Source organism: Papio anubis, chromosome 18, assembly GCF_008728515.1.
Source record: "Papio anubis isolate 15944 chromosome 18, Panubis1.0, whole genome shotgun sequence".
NCBI classification, from domain to species: Eukaryota; Metazoa; Chordata; class Mammalia; order Primates; family Cercopithecidae; genus Papio; species Papio anubis.
This window is the reverse complement of record NC_044993.1, coordinates 15,320,058-15,344,229: the sequence shown is the minus strand read 5'-3', so window position 1 is coordinate 15,344,229 and position 24,172 is coordinate 15,320,058. Positions and strand designations below refer to the sequence as shown.

Genomic DNA, 24,172 nt, shown 5'->3' with positions numbered 1-24,172 from the left:
TGGTAGTTGGCAAATAAATCAATGAACACACATAGGGAACTGGGAAACCCAGGCCCGTCCTCACCTGACTTCTGATGTGCAAAATGGTGCTTGACGTGGTGGGCCTTCAGGTTGTACAGGTAGGAGCCCCTGTGCGGCGAGCCAAAGTGCAGGTAGTAATGGGTCATGTCGTAGAGGACATAGCCCAGAAGGCCCCCCGCAAACACAGTGCCCCCCACCGCCTCGGGCAGGATGAGCTGCAGGCACAAGTAGAAGACGCCGATCACCAGGGAGGCTGGCACAGGGGGGAAGACCAGGCGGGAGCCGTCGAAAGGTGCCTGCAGATGGAGAGGCTTGGGCGTCAGGAGGCAGCCAGGGGCCTTGGCAGCTGGCCAAGCTCGGGCCGCTCCCTGCAGAGGACAGGGACAGAGCGGCCCAGACATTCCACTGCATAGGCTTGGCACTTTTGGTGGCTTTGGGGAGGGCGGGCCATGTCTGGAAGACCTAGAGAGATCGTCTTACTCCCCATTTGCGAGCCAGGAAGGTACCTGGCAGATTGCAGAGGAACATGGGATGGGCAGGATGGGCAGGGTGTGCTGGCAGCTCAGCACCCATCTCATGCTCTAGAGGCCACTGTGACTCTGGAATTTGTCAGGTGCTAGACAGATATCCCATCCCTAAATGCCATGCCCCTGGCTAGAGGGGCATTCTGGAGAAGGCACCTAGACTGAGGCCTGATGTTGTCTGGGTGAGCAAGGCACTGAGGGCGGCTGAGGTTAATGCAGCCCCTGTGGTGGGATGACCCTGAAGTGTCACTAGAGGTGTCCTCCCCACCCCCATGTCCAAACAGGAGGCCTTTTTTGTTCCAAGGGGGTGTCGCCACAGTGAACCAGCGAACACTGCTTTACCATGGCCCTTGAGCTTCAGAAGCCAAGGGCCTGGCGTAGAGGTGAGATCTTAGCTATGGCTTGGTCAGGATTCTGAGAAGAGAATCCTGCAGCCTCTCTGGGCTGGAGGAGAGAGAGAGAAAGCAGGTGACAGCGACAGTGAGATGCTGGTGTGGGCCTCCCTCCCTTCAGACCCAGAACAACAGGACCAGTGGTGTGCTGAAAAACCAGCTCTCAGGAAAAGGAGGAAGGGAGAGAGCTGGGGAACGAGGGAGGGGGAAATAAAAGGAGCCGGGGAGAGCCCTGATTGGTAGCGTTTGCTAATTCCTGCGGTGTAAAAACTCCTGCCCTGGTGCTTTCGAGCGCCCAGGTGGCATCACTGGAACGGAAACAGGAAAGGATGTGCACAGGTGCTCTTGTGAGCTGGCATGGGCCAGCTCCAGGTCACAGCTGGATCAGGATCCTTAGATGGATAGGTTTGGGGATCTGAGAACACGTTCCTGATTGGAGCCCACGTGGCTACAGGCCACACAATCTCCTGGGGTCCTTGTGGTGTGGCAGCAGGGGACTGGACAGACTGGGGTGGAAATGTCTCAGGAGAGCAAGCCTGAGACAGCCCCTGGGGCCCCAGAATAGCCTGAGCAGGTCTCCAGAAGGTTCTTGTGCCCCTGTGGGTGGGAAAGACAGCTGACAGGGCAGTGGATCTGAAAAGGCTTCACAAACAGGGCAAGGGACGCAGCAGAGGTGCAGTGAGCTCTGGAGAGCAGAGGCCAGGGGAGGCTGGAGGACACAGGCCAGGCCCGGGTGCGCTACCTCTGACAGTATACCTGAGGGGCACCCACCCCGATTCTGGCCCCTAGGAAAGCCCCCTAGGATGCAGATCAACTCTGGGGAGAGCCGGGGGGACCACAGCCGACCACCCTGAGAACTCCCAGGTGGCCGATTAAACCCTGAATTGGCTCATCGAGATGAACCGGATTAAGTTGCTGCTGGGAAACCAAGATGAAACCCACGTTCAGTTTCAGCAACATCAGGGTCTAAACTGGTGTCCTGAAAGTATCATATCTGCCACATTTTCTGTGATTTACGCCCAGCAGAGAACAGAGTGTGGAGACCAGCCGGGGAACAGCCTGGGACAGGCCAAGGAGAGCACAGTGCACGGACAGAGAGGCAGTGGGGGGTACGGGGGAGGCAGCTTCCTTTGGGCAGACCTGTCTTCTAGGGCCAGCTTCTGGGACTGTCGTGGAGTCCTTGAAGGGCCTCAGGGGAAGGGTGATTGAAAGCGCAGACTCTGGAATCCCCAGAATGGGGTACGACATCCTGGCTGTGCCAAATGTGACCTGGGGCAAGTTCCTTAGTTCCCCTAGGCCTCAGTCTGCTGCTCTGTGGAACAGGGAGAACGATGGGACTGCTTTCAGGACAGGCTCCAGGAGAACAAGGCTTTTTGTTGTTTTGTTCAATGATGTCTAGAACAGTGTCTTGCACACAGGAGGCACTCACTGGGCACTTGCTGAATGAATGAACGAATGAATGAGTTGTTTCGAGGATTAAAGGCGATGCGTAAACAAGGTGCAGAGGGCCTGGGGTCCACACTGTCCCTGCCTGGCTCAGGTTCGGATGCCCAACCCAGTTGCCCCCGTGAATCACATCAAACATCCTGTTGCTCCCAACCCACAGCCAGACTCCCAGGAGGCTCCGCAGCACCTGAAGCTGCCACCGGCTGCCGGACCCCCTCGCGCTGCACATGCTAGTTCCGGGCTGGGACCCCACCCCACTCACCTTGTGGTGCTGGCCATGCATGACGAAGTGCAGCATGATGAGGTAATAGCTGTCGCTGGGGGGCTTCATGTGGAACAGGAAGCGGTGGATGAGGTACTCGATGAGGCTCCAGAGGAATATCCCCAGCATGAAGAGCCCAGGGAACATGGACTTGGGCACTGCCAGCGCGTACTCTGCAGGGTGGCAGGGAGAGCGAGGTGAGGACCGGTGCACAGCAGCCTGGTAGCTCCACGTATCCCCACCTCACCATCCCCATCAGCTTGGGAGCTGCTGCTCTCTGTTGGACAGCTACTGGGCCAGGCCATACTGCTGGGGCCCTTGGGTCAAAATGGGAAGGAGGCTGCAGGGCTCTGGTCTGGGTCTGGGGGTCCTTTACAGGAGTGATGGGCCACTGGTTGGAGGCCTGATGTCCTCTTTACAGAGGCTGTGGGAGGAGTGGCTGGGGCTGGGGCTGGGCCTTTACCTGGAAGGGTGACCTTGCCCCAAGGACATTGGAGACGACGCTCCTGAGCCAGGGCGCTGTTATTATTATTTTGAGACAAGGTCTCTCTGTCTCCCAGGTTGGAAGACTGGAGTGCTGGAGTGCAGTGGAGTGACTGCAGCTTACTGCAGCCTCCCCTTCCTAGGCTCAAGCGATCCTTCCACCTCAGCCTCTCAAGTAGCTGGGATCATGGGCGCATGCCACCGCACCCAGCTAATTTTTAATTTAATTTATTTTTATTTTTTATATTTTTTGTAGAGACAAGATCTTGCTATGTTGCCCAGGCTGGTCTCAAACTCCTGGACTCAAACAATTCTCTCGCCCTGGCCTCCCAAAGTGCTGAGATAGCCACTGTGCCCGGCCTTCAGGGTGTTAATGATGGAAAGTGTGAACCACCAGGGACTGTGGGGTAGGAAGGACAAGAAAAAACAAGCACTGAGATCTCAACAGACAAGACCTGAAATCATAGCACAGGAGGAAGATGTGAGAACACTGAAGATGATCAGCCTGGGTGGAGAGGAGAAGACTGGAGACAGGGGCACCATCTTCAAGCACAAGTTTCCCACCACCCTCTGGAGACAGTCTGCAGTCCTAGCCGCTTTCAGCTCTTTCCTCCACCTCATTCATTCTTTGACCTCATGGAGATTTCAGCTCTCGTTCCTGTTTTCCCCATATTCATCCTCATCCTTTTTTTTTTTTTGAGATAGAGTCTTGCTCTGTTGCCTAGGCTGGAGTGCCGTGGTGTGATCTGAGCTCACTGCAACTTCCACCTCCCGGGTTCAAGCCATTCTCCTGCCTCAGCTGCCCGAGTAGCTGGGATTACAGGTGTGCGCCACCATACCTGGCTAATTTTTATACTTTTAGTAGAGATGGGGTTTCACCATGTTGTCCAGGCTGGTCTTGAACTCCTGACCTCAAGGGATCTGCCCACTTCAGCCTCCCAAATTGCTGGGATTACAGACGTGAGCCACCGTGCCTGGCCCATCCTCATCCTCTTAGCTTTCTTTTCTCCACAAACCATAGCTTTGGCCATATCTTCTCTCTTCTTAAATAACAGCTTTATCAAAATCTAATTCACATCCATATAATTCATCCAAATAAAATATATAATTCAGTGCTTTTGAGTACATTCACAGAGTTGTTAAACCATCACCCCAGTCAATTTTACAACATTTTTATCACTTCCCCCCAAACCCCTGTACCCATTAGCAACCACTCTCCTTTTCTCTCAGACCCTCCCAACCCTAGGAAGCCACAGGTCTACTTTCTCTTTGTTGAATTTGCCTATTCTAAACATTTCACATCAATTGAATCATATGATGTATGCTCTTTTATGACTGGCTTCTCCTACCAAATATATTCAAGGTTCACCCATGTTGTAGCATGTACTAGAACTCCATTCCTTTTTAAGGCTGAATGATATTCAAAATGTATTCGTCCATCCATTAGTTGAGGGACACCTGGGCTGTTGGTAGCTCTTGGCAATGGTGAATAGTGCTGCTATGCACGTTCGTGTAGAGGTTTCGGTGTGAACAGATGTTGTCCTTTCTCTTGGGTACGAGCCCAGGAGTGGTACTGTTGAGTTGTATCATAACTCTATGTTTAACCTTTTGAGGAACAGCCAGACTGTTTTCCAAAGCTAGCCATTCTCTTTCTTTCTTTGTGAGGCAGGGTTTTGCTCTTGTCACCGAGGCTGGAGTGCAATGGCACGATCTCGGCTCACTGCAACTTCTGCCTCCCAGGTTCAAGTGATTCTCCTGCCTCAGCCTCCCGGGTAGCTGGGATTATAGGCACCCACCACCATGTCCAGCTAATTTTTGTATTTTTAGTAGAGACGGGGGTTTCACCATGTTGGTCAGGCTGGTCTCGAACTCCTGACCTCAAGTGATCCACCCACCTCGGCCTCCCAGAATGCTGGGATTACAGGCGTGAGCCACGACACTCGGCCTAGTCATTCTCTTTTAACCCCTACTCCATCTCCGTCACCTGCACCCATGAACCCTCACCCCTGGGTCAGCGTGGGAACCTTTCTCTGTACCCATACCCTAGCTGCTGGGCATGGAGAGTCACACGGCTGTGGGTCTGGCACCTTTGACCTCTGTAAGACCCTAGACCCAGCCTGATGGATGATCCCTGTGCATCTTCAAGTCCAGCTCCCTCCCCACTGCCCTTGGACATTCTCTACTCCCCTTTACCGCCTCTCCTTCCATCCAGCCTCCTACTTCACAGAGAAGAGAGGCCCTGGGGTTGGGGATGAACTATCCCCTCCACATACTCCCCCCAACTTCCAAGCACACCACATTCTGCCGGTACCCTGGTGCATCCTCCTTGTTTCTCAGGGCAGAGGCATGCACCGGCACGCGGGCGCTGGATGCTCAGAGCAACAATAACAGCAGATGTGTCCTCACTGATTCCTGTGTGCCAGGCACCCTTCAAGAGTGTTCCATGGATTACTTTCTATTTCATCTCACCACAGCCTTACAAGGGAAGTCCTGCATTCCCTGCATGAGTGAGGACGTGGAGGCCCAAAGTCCATGACTTACCGGACTCCCCTTGTTCGGCAGTGCAAAGCCCTCAGCCGCCTCCTCCCATCCTCCCTCCCAAGGGACTCCTCTGGGCTCCTTCAGTCTCTCCTTTTCTCCTGGCTCTTCTGCTCATCTTTCTGAGCGAGGCAAGACTTTCCCATCATGGACTCAGCCCCTTCTTCATCAAGGCTCTGAAAAAGCCAGGCTAGGCTGAACATGGAGGCTCATGTCTGTAATCTCAAAGTGGCTGAGGTGGGAGGACCGTTTGAGCCCAGGAGTTTGAGGACGACCTGGGCAACACAGTGAGACCCTGCCTCAACAAAAAGTAAAAAAATTAGCTGCGAGTGGTGGCTCATGCCTGTAGTCCCAGCTACTGAGAAGGCTGAGGCAGGGGGATCACTTGAGCCCAGTAGTTCAAGCCTGCAGTGAGCTGTGATTGCACCACTGCACTCCAGCCTGGATGACAGAGCAAGACCATGTCTCAAAAAGAAAAAAGAAAAAAAGGGTAGTTTGGACTCATGGCTCCACTTTGCCACTTCCCATCGACTTGTCAAGTCCTTAAAAATCTGTCTTCTGGGCCAGATGCAGTGGCTCATGCCTGTAATTGCAGCACTTTGGGAGGCCGAGGTGGGCGGATCAGCTGAGGCTGGGAGTTCGAGACCAGCCTGACAAACACGGTGAAACCCCATCCCTAAAAATACAAAAATTAGCTGGGCATGGTGGCGCATGCCTGTAATCTCAGCTTCCCAGGAGGCAGAGGTTGTGGTGAGCCAAGATTGTGCCATTGCACTCCAGCATGGGCAATAAGAGTGAAACTCCATCTCAAAAAAAAAAAAAAATCTGTCTTCTGCCCCAAACCACCAGAACTTCAAAGGCTATTCATGATGTCTTTCTTGCCAAATCTAAGCAATTTTTTCAGTCCGCCTCTAACCCAGCTGTGGCATAAGACATTAACACTACTCTCTTCTTCAATCTGCAACTGCCTAGGCATTTAACCTAAGGCTTATGAATATCTAAGGGTCCTAAGTTGGATTACAGGGTGTCTGTGAACTTGCTGATATATCAAACTGTACATCTATGGGCATGTTTCCTCTGTAGTGTGTCCACAGTTTCTCAAATTCTCAAAAGATCTGGGAGCAGTAAGGTCGGAATCCATAGCTCCACCTTCTGCCTGCTGCCACACTTGGCTTTTCTCCTCTTCTCTGGATCCTCCTGCTCAGGCTCCATCTTGGAAACTCTGCCTCTGTCCCCAGGGTCCAAGCCTGGACCCTCTGCCTCTCAGCTCAATCCCTTCCTCTCCCACGTGCTGACGACCAAATCTCTATACCAACTCCACCGAGCTCTACACCAACTCCACCCTGGGTGGCCACTCCCTACTGGACAGCCCCATGTGGTTGTCCATACCCCCACCTTGAACACCTCCCAAATGAGGCCAACCATCTTCCTCCTTCTTCCCGCCCACCTCCTCTTGGGTTTCCCTTCTGGGGGGCTGGGGTTACTGACATCCACACATTACCAAAGGAGTCAGGTTCAAGTGAGCCCTCTCCCACTGAGTCTTAGCTGGGCTGGGCTGCTTGGTGAGACACCCTGCTTCCAGGGAAGCTCTGATACCTCTGGGGTCCTTCAGGTCACTTCGGTGAAGTGCAGAGAGCACAGGCATTCAATTTGCAGACCTGGCTTCAAATCCTGGCTCGGCACCACCCAGGTGTTACAGTTTTCTCAGGGAAACACCCTACCCATGTTGTAGTTAGGATGGAGGTAACAGAATATCTGATTATATGATGAGTATATATGTTGTATTATATAATAACATTAACATTATATTTTCTTTTCCTTTTTTTTTTTTTTTTTGAGACAGAATCTCACTCTGTCAGCCAGGCTGGGATGCAGGGGCATGATCTTGGTTCACTGCAACCTCTGCCTCCCGGGTTCAAACGATTCTCCTGCCTCAGCCTCCTGAGTAGCTGGGACTACAGGCATGCGCCACCATGCCCAGCTAATTTTTGTATTTTTAGTAGAGACTGGGTTTCACCATGTTGGCCAGGCTTGTTTCAAACTCCTGACCTCAGGTGATCCACCCGCCTAGGTCTCCCAAAGTGCTGGGATTATAGGCGTGAGCTACTGTGCCCGGCCTTAGCTCTCTTATTGGTAAGGAAAGGACTGGACACACGGGAGCACTCTCTGGCACAGACTCAGGTCCTGGCCTCTGTCGGGCCCTGCACACCACCCCACCAGAGGCCTGCCTGCCCCTCCTCTCTGGGATGCTGCTCGCTCTAACATGCTCTCAGAAGCTGCTCAGGAGCCATCCTGAGTATGCGGCGCTGCCCCCTCTCCCCTGTCCCCTCGGCTTTTGAAAGCATTTTCATGTGCGCATCTAGGAATGTCAGCCTTGAACTGGTGTCTTCGTTCAGCTTCCACTGCTTCTTGGCACCCTGACTCTTCTGTATTGATTCCAGTGTGTCCTTTGTCCAGCAGCTGCACTGGGACCCCGCCGAGCCTCTCCTTGCCTTGCTTTGTGAGCTCTTATTTTCTCTGCCTGCGGCTTGTGCCTTGCATGACAAGCTGGGGGCTGAAGGAGGCACGTGGAGACATATCTCTCATGCCCCCATCCCTGGCATCGTGGTCACAGGCTTACTAACCCTCTACACTGGACCTTTATAAGACAGGCACATTTTAGCTCTCTGCCGAGGCCGTGTGGCTGACAGAGCCCTCAAATCATCCTCCTTGCCACACAGGAAAGTCCTCTCCTATAGGTCAAGCCTCTGCCCGCCCCCTCACCCCAGCATCACCCCTGTCTGCCCATCCGGCCGGAGCTGGTACTGAGTGGCATCTCTGGAGGAATCCGGCAGAGGGACCTGGGCCAAAGCTTCAGTGTCCCCTTCCCCCTCCGGCTGCCAGCCCTGGCGGCCCTGCCACTGTTTGTGATTGTTAGGGGAGTGTCGGGCAGACAGTGGGTGATTCAGCGAGCAGGACTTCTGAGCAACAAGCCCTGTGCTGTGCCTGAGCTATTCAGCGTGGGCAGAACAGGACAACCATGGCTCGAGAGATGCCTGCAGTAACCCTCGGTGACCAGGGGCAGCTCTGGGCTGGATCTGGGGGAACTTTCTGCAACTTGCTCAGCCTTGACTCAGGTGGATAAAAGAAGCTCCTGGTGCCGTGACCGCGGCCCCTCTCATCTCAACCATTCAGGCACTTGACTTGCGGACTGCGGGGAAAAGAGGTGCCCCTGGCAGAGTGAGGGCAGCTCAGGAAGCTCATAGCCAGGACAGACAGACCACAGGGCAGGTGGCATGTCCTTGGAGGCCCAAGGTAGGCAAGGTGCTTGCCGGGCTGGCTGTCCCAGCGGCCATACCTAAACCCACAGTCATCCTGAAAGACCCAGCTAGAAGCTGGGGCGCACCTGGTATCCACATCCTAGCCACATGACCTTCAACTACTCCCTTGATATATCTGAGGCTCCATTTCCTCAGCTCTAAAAAGGGATAATGACAGGACCCTTCTTATGGGGCTGCTGGGAGGGGTAAATGAGGCAGTCCTGGGAGAGCACATGGCCCTGCACATGGCAAGTGTCCCATAGAGGTTAGTGCGCTGTTACTCCCAGTCTGGGGGTCCGCTGCCTGAACCTTTGCCTTGGACACACTCTAGGACACTCTCAGATCTTTCTCTCCCAGGTTCTCTGCTAATCTGTGCTCGGTTCACAGGCCAGTCTGAGTCTAGCTCTCAGCTGTGTCACCTGACGAAGTGATTTCATTTAGTTTCTTAGCAAAGAATCCCAGATCATGCATTTTTTGGTGTGACACTCAATGAGAAGCACTCTCTGTCTCCCTCTTTATTTCTATGCCACCTGATGATTCCATTTACTTTTTGCTGATGTGTTGTTGGGTTTTGTATCCATTTGTGGGGGTAGATGGGAGTCTGACAAAATTCTTCTTTGGAAGACTATTTCTACAGAGAGGCTTCACCAAAAAATGTCTGTGATGTGGTTTGGGGTTCTATGCTCTCAGAAACTCTGGGCCAGGGAAAGCACTGAGGTCTCCTTCCTCTAGGATCCTCAGGGCAAGTCAGGAAAGAACCTGGCATTACCTGTTGTAAATGACGTGAAGAGTCGGACGTTCCCCTGGGCAAAGGTTCGGTAGTAGGACCAGCTGAGGTACAGCACCAGGGGCACCCAGATGATGGGGACACTGTACCTGTAGGAAGGCCGTCAGGGTGAGAGAGATACACATACAGGAGCTTGACAGGGTCCAGCTTTCTTTTCTTTTCTTTTTTTTTTTTTTTTTTTTGAGATGGAGTTTCGCTCTTGTTGCCCAGGCTGGAGTGCAATGGCGTGATCTTGGCTCACTGCAACCTCTGCCTCCTGGGTTCAAGTGATTCTCCTGCCTCAGCTTCCCAAGTAGCTGGGATTACAGGAATGCGCCACCACACCCAGCTAATTTTGTATTTTTAGTAGAGATGGGGTTTCACCATGTTGTCAGGCTGGTCTCGAACTCCAGACCTCAGGTGATCCACCTGCCTTGGCCTCCCAAAGTGATGGGATAACAGGCGTGAGACATTATGCCTGGCAGGGTCCAGCTTTCTTAGAGAAACATAACTCAACTGGAGGGGGGACAAGATGACACCAAAGCATATGCAGAATGCCTATGGAGACCTGGGGTCAAAGGGACACTGGTACAGGGAGTGGGGAAGAGAAAAGAGGAGAGAGGCTGTGAGTCCATCTGCCTCCTGTCTCTGAGATGAATTATTGGCAGAAGAGAACTGTGTCCCCAGCGCTACTGACTCTATGCAAATAGACAGATGCTGACTTCTTGTGGCAGAGGAGCTAATTGCAGGCAAAATTGTTTCCCTGTGCACTGGGGGCAAGAAACTCCTCATAAGAGCCTGGAATAGACCAGGGGTGGCATTCAACGTAGTTTCTGGCTACATGTTGGGTTGTGACCCACCCAGTGGGCAAAACGATGCATAGGGATGAATTATTCCCATCGTGTGTTCCTCCCTCCCTGAGAGCTTTACAGCATAGACCTGGGCTCTGGGGAGGGACCCAATTGCCCCTTCCCTTTCCATATCTGATTGGCACCGTCAGAAGAGAGGGGAAGCCTGCCACAGGCTCAGGGAAGAGCTCACCAGACAGTCTTAGAGAGGCCCTCAATGAGGTCTGAGTGGAAGAGGCGGATGGGCCTGGTCACCGGCTGGTGAACCCACTCATCGTACTTCTCTCCCAAGTGGCCCACCTGCCACAGGAGAGGCTTTTGCCAGTCCACCAGGTCCTGCAAGAGATGAAGCCAAGTGGACATTTGATATTCACATCTTCCCATATTCATTCTCTAATTTCCTTGTTACAGCATCCCAATCCCCTGCTCCTACCTCAGCTCATGTGATCTGTGTGGGACCACCCACCCTCCTGCTTCAGTGATCAAGAACTGACCAAGTTGCTCATCCCAGTCCCCAGCCACAGCAATAGGATCCAGTAAAGGTTTGCGACCTAAGCTGGTGTGATGAGGCATCAGACACTCCCTCTTTCTGTTGGATGTGCTAAATCGGCAGGGCATGAGCCTGGATTTACTAGCAGAGCCTGCCTGAAGACACCACCAGAACAGAAGATGGCCAAACCAAGAGCTAGAGAGACAGAATCCCAGTGATGATATCTGAGCATCCAGATTCAGCCACATCTGAAGTTTAAAGTCTTGCTCAGGACTCTTGAGGTACAGGAGGCAACACATTTTGTTTTTTTTTGTTTTTTTTTGTTTTTTTTTTGAGACTGAGTCTGGCTCTGTCGCCCAGGCTGGAGTGCGGTGGCCGGATCTCAGCTCACTGCAAGCTCCGCCTCCCGGGTTCACGCCATTCTCCTGCCTCAGCCTCCCGAGTAGCTGGGACCACAGGCGCCCGCCACTTCGCCCGGCTAGTTTTTTGTATTTTTTAGTAGAGACGGGGTTTCACCTTGTTAGCCAGGATGGTCTCGATCTCCTGACCTCGTGATCCGCCCGTCTCGGCCTCCCAAAGTGCTGGGATTACAGGCTTGAGCCACCGCGCCCGGCCGAGGCAACACATTTTGTATCAGGAATGAAGTGAGCTCTTTTCCCAGGCTTTCTTCTTGGTATTGGCCTGGGTAATTAATTCATTCAATCATTTATTCAGCAATTTATTTAATATTTTATATATATTTAAATGCTAGGTGCTGGGAAGAATCAACAGGAATGAAAGAGGCCAACCTTGTTTCATGCAGCTTAGTGCTTAGACTCTGAAGTCAGGCCTGAGTACACATCCATTTGCCATTTACTGTGTGACTTTAGGAAAATCACTTAACCTCCTTGAGCCTCAGTTTCCCCAGCTATAAAATGGAAGTAATTGTTGGTGGCAGTAGCTCATGCCTGTAAACTCTGCATTTTGGGAGGCTGAGCCAGGATAACTGCTTGAGGCCAGTAGTTCGAGACCAGCCTGGGCAATATTTTGAGACTCCATCTCTACAAAAATAAAAAAATACGGTACCTGCATTAAGTGCTCAGTGAGATGTGGCATGCCAAGTAAGGATAGTTTAGTGGAGACACAAAGCAGGCTGAGATCCAGAGGCAGAATGGCTGGCACAAATGCCCGGGTCAGGGTAGGCGAGGACGGCTTTGCAGAGGACCTGGGGTTTGGGGTGGAGTTCACCAACATGGAGGATTTGACAAGGGGGAGAGAAGAAGGGATGGCGGGGAGTGTGGGCACAGATGTAAAGTTGAATATGGTTGTGGCCTTTCTGGCACCTTAACAGTGCTCTGTGGGCAGCAGGAGGAAAGCTGCTGAAGGCTCAGAGGATGGAACACCCTGTACCACACCCAGGAGTTGCTTATTCTCCAGGCCTGTTGTCTCCAAGGCAAGGATGTACACCTACCCCATTGGTACTCACAGGTTAATCCCCAGAGGCAGGAAGAAAATATTAACCACCCTATTTCTATTTCTATTATTTCTATTTATTTGTGTTTGTAATATATTTATCTCTTTTTTCTTTTTCTTTCTTTCTTTTCTTTTCTTTTCTTTTTTTTTAAGACAGAGTCTGGCTCTGTCGCCAGGCTGGAGTGCAGTGGCATAATCTCAGCTCACTTCAACCTCCGCCTCCCGCGTTCAAGTGATTCTCCTGCCTCAGCCTCCCGAGCAGCTGGGACTACAGGCATGTGCCAGCACGCCTAACTGATTTTTGTATTTTTAGTAGAGACGGGGGTTTCATCATGTTGGCCAGGATAGTCTTGATCTTTTTTTTTTTTTTGAGACGGAGTCTTACTCTGTCGCCAGACTGGAGTGCAGTGGCGTGATCTCAGCTCACTGCAACCTCTGCCTCCCGGGTTCAAGTGATTCCCCTGCCTCAGCCTCCCCAGTAGCTAGCATTACAGGCACATGCCACCTTACCCAGCTAATTTTTTGTATTTTAGTAGAGACGGGGTTTCACCATGTTGGCCAAGATAGTCTCGATCTCCTGACCCTCGTGATCCGACCGCCTTGGCCTCCCAAAGTGCTGGGATTACAGATGTGAGCCACCATGCCTGGCCTCTTTTTTGTTTTATTAAGAGGTGAGTCTTGCTATGTTGCTCAGGCTGGACTTGAACTCCTGGGCTCAAGCGATCCTCCTGCCTCAGCCTCTTGGGTAGCTTAGAGTGTGTGTCACTACACAGGCTTTATCTCACCTTTACACGGCATTTGAATGTTTTCTAACACACAGAATATGAGAGTACGTTAACACATACAAATACTTTAGAAATAATTTAAATGGACACATAATGGAGAGTGTGTGCAGAAAGTGTTACTCATAGGGACGCAAGCTCAGAAAACTTTGCAGGTTTCAGCTCCAGGCAACGGGAAGCCGTTGGGGATTTCTGACAAGCCAGTGCTAGGTTAATCTGGACTGAATCCAGTAAAGAACAGTGGACCTGGAGTGAGGGGAACTCCATTAAAGCCTGGCTGTGCCTTTGGCCAGTTGTGAGATCCTGGACATGCATCTTTTCCTCTCGGGGCCCCTCAGTGCCCTCATCTGTGATGCTGGTGGGCCCCAATCCGCCACCCACAATCGGACTGAGGATGAGGGTGCCGCGGTGGATGCCCAGCCAATCTTCGGCTCGGAGAGTCAGGCAGTGACTGCAGGTAGGAAGTGGGGGAACCATAGGCAGGGAGAGGAAGGGAGAGGAGCAAGGGCTGCACGTGGAAGAGCTTGCAAGCCTGGATGAAACAGCCATCAGTGATTCCAGAAACCCGCCTTCCCCTCACCCTGGCTGCAATCTCATCCTTGTACAGGCCTCTCCACCAAAGCCTGCAGCCCTAGGGGGTCTTCCAGGAACCGGCCCTCACGGGCCCCCAGCTCCCCTGGAGGTGGAGCTAGTCTTGCCATCACAGCAGGGGTGTGGGGGGCCCGGGAGCAAGCAGGCAAGGCCACTGGGTTTCTCTCTGTGCCTGTGACCAGGATGAAAGGCCCAAAGAAAGCTGTGGCTTCTGCCATGTGAACTTGGCAGGTCCCAGGTACTGGCTGCCTTCCTGTGGCAGGGGTGGGGGTTGGGAGGTTCACTTCCTGCTTCTCAGGCTGGAAGACAATCCAAGTCAGCCTGGAGCCATCCCGCCCTGGCACTAACTAAATCAAGCAATCATCTAAACTGCACCTAGTCGCTGCTCCCTTCCTGACCCCAGTCTCCTTGACCTCAGCCCTTGAGTCTAGCAGCAAGTGGGATCACTGGAAGTGTGCTGTCTCATTCCTCCAGTCCTCTGCCCTAGGTCTCTAAACACACACACACACCCCCCACACCACCACAACCACTACCACCACTACCAGGAAAAAGAACTGGAGGAACCAGCTGGTGGCCTGTGTGTACACCTTATCTTGCGGCAGTCTGCAGAGCCCCACCTTAGAAGAAGTTGGGCCAGGGTCACGGCGAGAATGCGAGGCTTTGTCCCAGCTGCAGTAGCACTCAGAGCTAATCCCCATGGAGCCCTGCTTATGTGTCAAGCATGGTTCTAAACACCTGACACAGGTTCAGTCACTTGATCCTCGCCATACCCCTAACTAGGTGGGTATTCTAACTATTGTCATTTTGCAGATGGGGAAACTGAGGCTGAGTAATCTGCCCAAGGTTGCCCACTTATGTCTCCTTGATGAGTTGGCCCCTTTACCACTGGGAGAGAGCCATCTTGGTCCCTGGAAATGCTCCTTGTCCTGAAGTCTGCTTGGTTAGTAATAGAATCACGTTCGTTTCCTGAAGCTTGGTGTGCACAGGATCCATGTTTTCCCATACTTTTCCTTTCAACTTGTGTATGCCTTTACATTTAAGGTGCATCTCTTGCAGACAGAATATAGTTGGATCTTCTTCTTTAATCTAGTCAGACAATCTCTGCCATTTTTTTTTTTTTTTTTTTTTTTTTGAGAAGGAGTTTCACTATTTTTGCTTAGGCCAAGATGGCAATGGTGCCATCTCGGCTCACTGCAACCTCTCCCTCCTGGGTTTAAGCAATTCTCCCTGCCTCAGCCTCTGAGTAGCTGGGATTACAGGCACCTGCCACCATGTCTGGCTATTTCTTTTTTCTTTTCTTTTTTTTGTATTTTTAGTAGAGATGGGATTTCACCGTGTTGGCCAGGATAGCCTTGAACCCCTGACCTCAGGTGATCCTACCTGCCTCAGCCTCCCAAAGCGCTGGTATTACAGGCATGAGCCACCACACCTGGCCATCTCTGCCTTTTAATTGAAGCACTAAATCTATTTACATTTAATGTTGGCGTAGCTCTACTCTGGTTTTCTTTTCTCATTCTTTCCTTCTTTTTTTTTTTTTTTTTTTTTTGAGACAGGGCTTGCTCTGTCACCCAGGCTGGAGTGCAGTGGCACGATCTTGGCTCACTACAGCCTTGACCTCTGGAGATCAAATATGCCTCCCACCTCAGCCTTCCGAGTAGCTAGGATTACAGGTGGGCACCCCCATACCTGGCTGCTATTTTCTATTTGTCTCCTCTGTTCTTCCTTTGTCTTGTTTGAATGAAATATTTTACAATATGCCATACTATCTCCTCTATTGACCTTTCAGTTATGCTTTCGGTATTTTCCTTGCAGTTGTTGCTCTAAAGAGAATAATATACATCTGTAACTTACGGTCATCCCTCTCAAATGAATCCCCTGGTCCGCTCCTTTTCTGAGACAGGAGCTTGCTCTGTTACCCAAGTGAGAGTGTGGTGGCATGGCTATCGCTCACTGCAGCATCAACTTCCTAAGCTCAAGCGATCCTCCCACCTCAGCTTCCCGAGTAGCTGGGACTACACGCTCACACCACCATGCCCAGCTAATTTTTTTTTTTTTTTAGAGACGAAGTATCACTATGTTGCGTAGGCTGGTCTCGAATTCCTGGGCTCAAGGACTCAATTGATCCTCCTGCCTCAGCCTCCCAAAATGCTGGGCTTATAAGCATGAGCCACTGTGCCTGGCCAGCGCCCCTGGTTTTTCTATGTCCCACTTTTGCATGCTACACATGACAGAGCCTGCTATCCTGTGATTCAGTGTGCACTTTACACAGACGGAGCCATCTTGAACTATGATCTTTTCCAGCTATAGTACAGGGATGTGGCCAGGGGGTCCCTCTCTCAGTCTAGCAGTGGTTTGGGCAAATTTTAATCTATTGATCCATTTTGTCTTTATTTTGTGAAGCAAGTAGAAAATGGCATAGGATTCTTTTCCTTTCTTTTTTCTTTTCTTTTTTTTTTTTGAGATCGAGTCTCACCCTGTCACCCAGGCTGGAGTGGAGTGGCATGATCTCGGCTCACTGCAACCTCTGCTTCCCCGGTTGAAGTGATTCTCCTGCCTCAGTCTCCTGAGTAGCTGGGACTACAGGTGTGTACCACCACACCTGGCTAATTTTTTTTTGTATTTTTAGTAGAGATGGGGTTTCACCATGTTGGCTAGTTTGGTCTTGAACTCCTGGCTTCAGGTGATCTTGCCTCGGCCTCCCAAAGTGCTGGGATTACAGGTGTGAGCCACTGTGCCCAGCCGAAAATGGCATAGGATTCATACGTTGAATTCAGTTGAACCACAAAAAGAAATGTCTAGGTAAGCTATAAGCAGGGACTTCAGCCTAGATCTCACACCTGGATGTACAGGAAACAGAACAAAAGCACAGAGCTGGTGTGGAAACCGGAGCTAGACCGTGGAAGATGCGTTTACAGGTGTGGGAACAGCCCCAGCACAGGGGTCTGTCATTTGATTGACTTGATTTCAGTTACTCCCTGGGTAGACACAAGCACCGCCACCTGCACACATGGTGGACTTGTGCTTGAGAGTCAGCCCCAAGCTGCCTCTTGCCTGTCTGGGGCCGTGGAGGGCCTCACACCCGAGCTCTGTATCTAGTCTATGCTGTGTCTCCACAAGGAAGCCCTCCTGGGTGCCCAGGGAAGGTGCCCACTTCACTCTGGGGCCGAAGGACCACCCTGGAGGAATCCCAGGAAGGCCTCACTCTCCCTTCTGTGAACACTCCTCTCAGTCATCAAAGGCCAACACCTGTAGTTCTATGACTGGGGCCTCAGTCCCGCTATTCCAGGCGAAGCCCCATGAACCTTCCAGAGAAGCTCAGAAATTCAGGCCCGCCAACCCCTGACCCAATTTACAGATATTGAGGCCTGAGAGGTCAAGTGACTCTTGAGATAGGATTGGTTGGGCCTGAAGTGGAGGCCTCCCTCCTCCTTCCCCCAGCTTGTAGCAACCTCCATACAGTTTCCCAAGAGCTGGGACTGGCACCCTGTGCACTTGACCTTGATTTAGGTGGTACATGCACTGATAGGGTGTCCTTTCTTAATCGTCTTCCAGTCCTGAGCACTGAAGGAGAAAGGCTCAGCTGGGTGCTGAGAGGTTGGAGGCCTCTCACGTGCTGGTTGTTTTCAACACGGCAGCTGGCGGGACCTGGTTTTGAGAAGGGAGGACAACAGAAGATGACAGCTTGCGATCCAATGAGATGGGAAGCGATGCAAGACACATTTCACTTCCTGCTCTGCCTGACCAAACCATTGCCTTAGCTCATCGTCATGGGGGTGGGCAGTGCCGCTGACACTGAGCAACTATCCCGCCTCCCACCTGCCCCCACTCACCGCATTCGCCACCTTGGGGAGAAGCAGATTCTGGGCACACCATTCCCCAGGAAAGCATCCTGTGCCACCTGGCCCTGTGCTGCCTGGGAGGAGGGGTTCTGGGGAGGGGGATCCCGGAGGAAAGCAGGGAAGCCCCCTCCTGCCTGGGCACCACGCCCTTCTGCCCACCCTTTCTACCTGACCGAAGACCCCTCCTACTCCTGCCACATCAGTGGGTCTCTTCCTTCCAGCTCGTTCCCAGTCCTCGCTCCATTTACTCCTTTCTTCCCAAGGCTTGGGGGACAGAGGGAAGGCATGGGCACAGGTTTACAGGCTGTGTTCGTAGCTGGGGTGGGGAGAAGGGGAGATCACGCCACTGATGACGCCTCCACTTCCCAGGCATCTGGGGGCTCCCATGGCTCCCCCTACAGTAACAAGTCCCCTTTTACAGCAGTGGAACTGGACGCCAGAGAGGCATGTCCAGCACTCGGGGCCGCCCAGAGGAAACTGGCCTGCATGGGCAACAGCACAGTTATGCCCGAAACTGCTCTGGAATGAGCAGCTCATTGGGGTGGAGGGATTTTTTGGTGATTCAAAGACCCGACCAATGGGCTGGGGCCCAGGAAGCGATGCAGTGGGGAGTGGATTTGGCCAAAGCACCTTGTGCCAACTGCGTGCGGTCCATGCCCCACCCCCCAGCCTGCTCTGTTCCCGCCTTAGAGAGAAGGGGACGGCATCTCCCAGGCTATGCCAGGAATGCGGCCCGCAGCAGCATGGGCAGGGGGAAAGGGCAGCCTGCTGCCCAGAGGGTGGGCGGAAGGGCGATGTGCCCGGGTAGGAGGGGGCCTTCCCCGTTTTCCTCCTCTCCCTCCCCAGGACCCCTCCTCCGGGCAGCACGGGGCCAGGTGGCATAGGACGCTTTCTTGGGGAACGGTGTGCCCAGAATCTGCTTCTCCCCAAGGTGGCAAAGGTGGTGAGTGGGAGTAGGCAGCGGGTGGGGTAGCTGCTCAGGGTCAGCAACACGGCCCACTCCCACAGCGATAAGCTAAGGCAATTGTTTGAAGAAATGTCCACCCAAACTCAGGGCACATCGCGGAGGGCAGCTTTCTGAGCAGAGAGGTGGAGGACGTGCTTCCAGACAGCCGGGGCCGCGGGAGGGGAGGGGGGGCCAGTTTTCTGCAGCTCGGTTGCCGGTCAGCCGGGGCTCAGGCCTCACATCCCTATCCTTCATGAGCCTTAATTCTGGGAGTTGGGGCCGATGATGACCTCCCTTGACAGATGAGAAGACAGGGTCAGATGTTCGGCTGCACGTGCTGTGGCAGGGCCTGGACGCGAGTGCCCCACTCACAGCCCAGGCTCGGCCAGGAGGCCTCCTGGCAGCCAGATCGGGACCCACGGCTGTGACTTCCTCGGCACAGAGGCTGTGAGGAAGCCCAGCGGCGCTCAGTGGGGGCAGCAAGGTGGGGCTCTTGGTGGCGTTGCCGGAGTGACTGCAGGCCCGTCCTGTGTGGTCTAACTGGGACAAGCTCGAGTCCACAGAGGTGGACTTGAGGTTCCGGATCACCTGCCTCCTCCCCCTGAGCCCTATGACCCTCCCGTCACCCAGGGGATGTGAGGACAGGGAGGTGGCCTCAGGCTCATCCCACGAGGAATCAGGCAGTGGAGAGTGGATAGGGAGCAAAAATGCCAGAGCCACAGGCAGAAAGGAAAGACAGCTTGAGCGCTGGCAGAAAGCAGGCACGACCCTGCCCTTAGGGCTGAAGATGAGTGAAGGGGGCCTGCCCGGGGCCCCGCCCCAAAACCAGGTAGGGTGGTCTTCCCTTGCAGCACACTTTCTGATCTCTCTTAGTACCTTCCACCAGATCCTCCAGATAATGCCACTCAATAATAAGATGCAGGGTTGCAATCCCAGCACCTTGGGAGGCCAAGGTGGGAGGATCACTGAGTCTGCGAGTTTGAGACCAGCCTGGGCAACATAGCGAGACCCTATCTCTACAAAAAAATTTAAGAAAATTAGCCAGGCATGGTGGTATGCACCTGTAGCCCCAGCTACTTAGGAAGTTGAGGTGGGAGGATGGCTTGAGCCTGGGAGGATGGCTTGAGCCTGGGAGGTTGAGGCTGCAGTGAGCTACAATCTTGCCACTGTACTCCAGCCTGGGTGACAGAGTAAGACCTTGTCTCTAAAAAAATTAAAAAGATAGAGGGAAGAGCTTTCTCCATCATACTGGAACACCACGTGGCATCTCTTGCCGCCCAGCCTGCCCTGTCTATGCCCTCCTAGGGTGTCCTCTAAGACCACAGAAGCAGAAGGCAGTGCCCAGCCCACCTGCCTGCTTTCTGCCTTGGGGTATTTTTTGAGCACCACTGAGCTCCTCTGAAGAGGGGCCAGGAGCTCTGGGCAAGGAGGCAGGCAGAGAGGAGACTCAGGGACCCTAAGCCCTGTAATGACAGTCTTGGGATGGCCCTTTGGATGTGGGGCCCTCCAGACCCCTACTCTGGCAGGGAGGGATTATAGAGAGAAAGGAGGCCCAAGGGGGCCCAAGGCGACTAGGCAGGCAGGGTGCCTGGAAGAGAGCCAGGCCAGTGCCCACAGTGCCGAGCCTGGTCCCCCTGTGACTGATCTGGGGGTCCTAAACAGGTAAAACACTATGGCCAATATCAATAGCCTTGCCAGGCCCTGGGGACCCTGGTGTCAGGGTGGTGTGTGTTATGCTGGGCAAGGGGCAGGGACAGGGAGTTTGGGGAGCTGACGACTGACACGCCTGCTGGATGGGTCTATCTGTCCCTTGAGGGAAGAGGGTGATCAGACCCATTGGCCAGCCCCAGAGGCTGGAAGGAAGCTGGTTATGCCAGCATCTGGCTTAGCCTGAGGAAGGATGGGGAAGAGGATGTGGCTGGCTTGGGAGACACCACTGGTATCTGCTCAGCTTCCCCCCCCCCGCCCCGCCACCCCCTCTCCTACTCACGGGTCTTGGGGTCTTATTCATGGTCAGCTGTCAGGATGGGAAGGTTCCAGTACCTTGTGGAGGGGAGGGGCTGCTATCTGGGCTGCTAGTGTGCCCAGAGGTGACTTTGGGCGGGAGATGGAAGCTCTTCCTCATCAGTTAAATCAGGATAATTATAATCCTTATCCCTCGTGCTATCAGCAGGATTAAAGCAGATAACCGATAACACATTTAAAGCGGCTGGCACACAGTGAGGGCTCAGTACAAGGGGTGTGGATTCAGGGCTAACTCCGCTGCTGAGTGTCTGGGCAGGGAACTTCTGCAACCCCCTCAAATCACACCTGTTCTCTACGCTTCTCCAAAGGGAGGCTGGTCCCCAGGGCAGAAAGGGTGGAGAGGGCTCCCAAGGGAGGGCTCCGAAAAAGACATGGCGAAGTGGCAAAGGAGGCTGCTGGACCAGGGGGACAGGAATGCCCAGGAGCTGAGAGTGGTGGGCAGCTCTGGCCACCTCACCTGGCTGTGTTCTAGAAACGGGGAGGGACGTGGAGGGTGAGAATCCACAGCCTGGCTTCTTGTCTCATAAGGAAGCCTGGGTCCTGCCTGGCTGGGTGACTGAAGGGATGATTTAGAAACTGTTCTGGTAAAATTCCACACAGAGCCCGAAAGTCAGACGATCCCTCACCTCTGAGCAGGGAGGGGCTCCAGGGTTTGCTTCCTGGCTCTTCTCGCTGTCTTTTCAGATCCTTCTAACTCTGCCCTGGCTCCATGGCCTAGGGTCCCCTCACTCTTCCCAGCATGGCCCACTCTATCCCCACCTTCTAGGGCCAGGGAAACTGGATCCTGGGAGGCCAGGACTCCAGTCTTCGGCAGCAAGTACAGTACTGAGCTTGGAGGCGAAGCCAGAAGGGTTAACACCGGCAAGCCCCTCTGCCCCAGGAGCAGGTGTTCAAATCCACCCCAGACCTGGGGACTCGGCTGAGACAAAGCTGCCGCCTACACGGCCTCTCTCCCAGCTCCTCCATGTCCCGACCCAAAGACCCACCCCAGCACCCCCTGCCGGGGTCAGCAACAGATGGGGGGCTCAGGTTGGAGCGCTGGTGGCTCCCCCAGCCTCTCTGTTCCCACTAACGGAGCTGGGATTGCCTGTGAGGTGAACGAGAGAGCAGCAGCCCCCTTTTTTGGAAAGTCAAAAGTTAAAAGAAAAGAAAAAAGCCGAAAAGCACCCTCCACACTCCTGGGAAGCCCCGCTCCTTGTGCTGATTTTCTGGGGTGCTAAGGGGGGTTCCCATGCACACCCGGGTGGGTGGGGGCTCCATCCAGAGTAGGCCTCCACATCCCCCTGGGCCCAGCCCTCACCCTGCTGTCTCAGCCCAGGGACACAGGAGGAAGGGGAGGAAGAGTGAGTGTGTGGAGAGAGAGAATGAGAGAGAGGTGGGGAAGGTGAGTCAGGCTGCCTGGACGGCTGGCCCAGAGCCAAGCAGGGAGCAGGCCATGGGGGAGGAGGGGCCCCTTGTCCTCTTGGGTGTGGTCGTGGTGACAGAACAGGTGATGGTGGCACAGCCCAGGTTAATCCTCCCCTTGCCTCCTACAGTGATGGGGCCGGGGTCCGCCCTGAACCACAGCTCGGGGAGACTGGGAGGAGCTGGCCGCAGAGCTGGCAACGTGGGCTGGATCTCCCGTCCCCAGCCAGCCTCAGACCCCAGCTCCTCCCTCCAGGACAGTTTTGTTCATGTCACTCCACCCTGAGGGCTGCCACATTTGTTCAGTCCCGGTCAGCTCTTTTCAGAATTCAAACCCTAAGCCAAGCTCAAAGATGCCTCTCTCTACAGCTCCTTCCGGTACCATCCACTGGTCACTCAGGACAAGACCCTGAGCCAGGACACGCTGTAGCTCACCCTCTGGTCCCTCATCATTCTGCAAACTCTCCCCATTCCCCTCTGATCGCCCCCTGTTCCAGACTGAGGTCCTGACCCTGACAGCGCCCGGGGCCCAAGCTGGGGGTTGAGGCTCAGAAACCAGGTCCCAGCTTGCCAGCTGCGTGGCCGGGCGGCCTTTCCTCCGGCTGGCCCCCATCTTCCCCTGGGTTCTGCACCTCTCAGGAGGGGATGTGGCACAGAACAATTTCTTTCGGCCTCTCTGGTTGGATCCCCCAGGCGCCTGTGCTGTGGGCGGATGGGTTCTCCCAGAGGCAGTTGTGATCTCATGTGACAGTTGGGATCTCCATGTTCCCAGCGTCAGGGCCAAGGGGGCCCAGCAGAGTCAGCTTTGTGGGGTCCCCGCCCCACTCTGCTCGCCTGTGTTCCTTGGGCATGCATCCCACGCCGCCTCCTGGGGTAATAACTGTTTATGGCTGTGGGGGGGAGGGGTTACTGTCCCCTCCATCAGGCGGTGAGCTCCCGCGGGGATGGGCCTGTCTTGTTTGTTTCTGTGTCTTTGAGGCCCAGCCGAGGCAGAGGGCACGCAGGGTAGGGGTTTATGGACATGCACATTTGTGTCTGTTCCTAAGCTGGAAAGAAACGGCACCAAACCCAGCTCCCTCCAGTGACCCCCCACCAGGCAACGCTGCTTCTCCCCCGCCACTGAGTGACTCCCTTTCCACCGTGACTGCTCAGCTCCTCCAGGGCTCACCTCACCGGTCTACGGGGTCTGCTCAGCCACAGCAAGGCACTGGCCTCTCAATGCCAAAAGAGGCTTATCCTAAGACTGCAGGCACCACTGACTCCCAAACACGGAGGATGGCTTCAGTGCTATCTCCTGCTGGACTCAGCAGGCTCCTGTGCCCTGCACTGGCCAATGTCGCTTCCAGATGATTGCAGGTGCCGGGGGCAGCTCTACCTTGCACCCTGGTCAAAGTGAGCATGTCTGGGCCTGCCAACCCTGTCACAGCCCCTTGTCAGCTTCAGGGGTCCTGGTGGGAGAATTCTTTTCCAGGGGTGTCTGGGATCTGGCTCCATGCTGAGACCTTGTCTGCTATTTTTCTGAACTTTCCACCAATGAGGCACACCCGTGCCTGAGTTTGCTGCCCCAGGTCAGGCCTGTGGGCTGTGGACACCTGTTTCCCCTTCCCTTCTCCCCTGGGCACACGTCATGCCCACTCTCACCTTTGGCTCCACACACCCTCTCCCTCTCCTCATCCCCGCCAGCCCCCAGTCATCACCCCACTCCGTCCTATGCCAGGTACCTTGTCCCAATCCACCACTTTGAACCGTGGTTCCATAGCAGGATCTGTCTTCTGAGTCTCCTCAAGGGCTACAGCCTCGTTCTCCATGGAGCCCTGGAAGGAGAACATACGAGAGGATTATATACAGTGGGTGAGGGAAGAGGGCAGAGCCCCAAGCTGCCCTGAGAAGAGGCAGCCAGGAGTGGTGAGAGCCCCATGGGTGGGGCAGGGTGGTGGAGATCAAGGACGTTGGGTCCTTCTGAAAACAGAGAGACCCTGATGTGAGCATTGTTATTCTCTGTATTTTATATTTCCCTTAAAAAAAAAAACAAAAATTTCCAGCCAGGCACAGTGGCTCACACCT

At 53.9% G+C, this 24,172-nt stretch overlaps 1 protein-coding gene across 2 annotated transcripts in view; it reads right to left on the bottom strand.

The window, feature by feature from the left end:
• FA2H (fatty acid 2-hydroxylase) overlaps window positions 1-24,172 on the bottom strand; it is a 63,850-nt gene that overhangs the window by 3,405 nt on the left and 36,273 nt on the right. Inside the window, exons 2-6 of one of the 2 annotated variants that reach the window (XM_003917174.3) lie at window positions 23,830-23,922; window positions 10,773-10,915; window positions 9,735-9,841; window positions 2,646-2,818; window positions 65-317 (exon numbers count right to left, since the gene is read on the bottom strand). In XM_003917174.3, the coding sequence (XP_003917223.2) occupies window positions 65-317; window positions 2,646-2,818; window positions 9,735-9,841; window positions 10,773-10,915; window positions 23,830-23,922 (769 nt within the window). The remainder of the gene's footprint in view (window positions 1-64; window positions 318-2,645; window positions 2,819-9,734; window positions 9,842-10,772; window positions 10,916-23,829; window positions 23,923-24,172) is intronic. The other variant, XM_009196852.3, reaches the window with a different exon arrangement.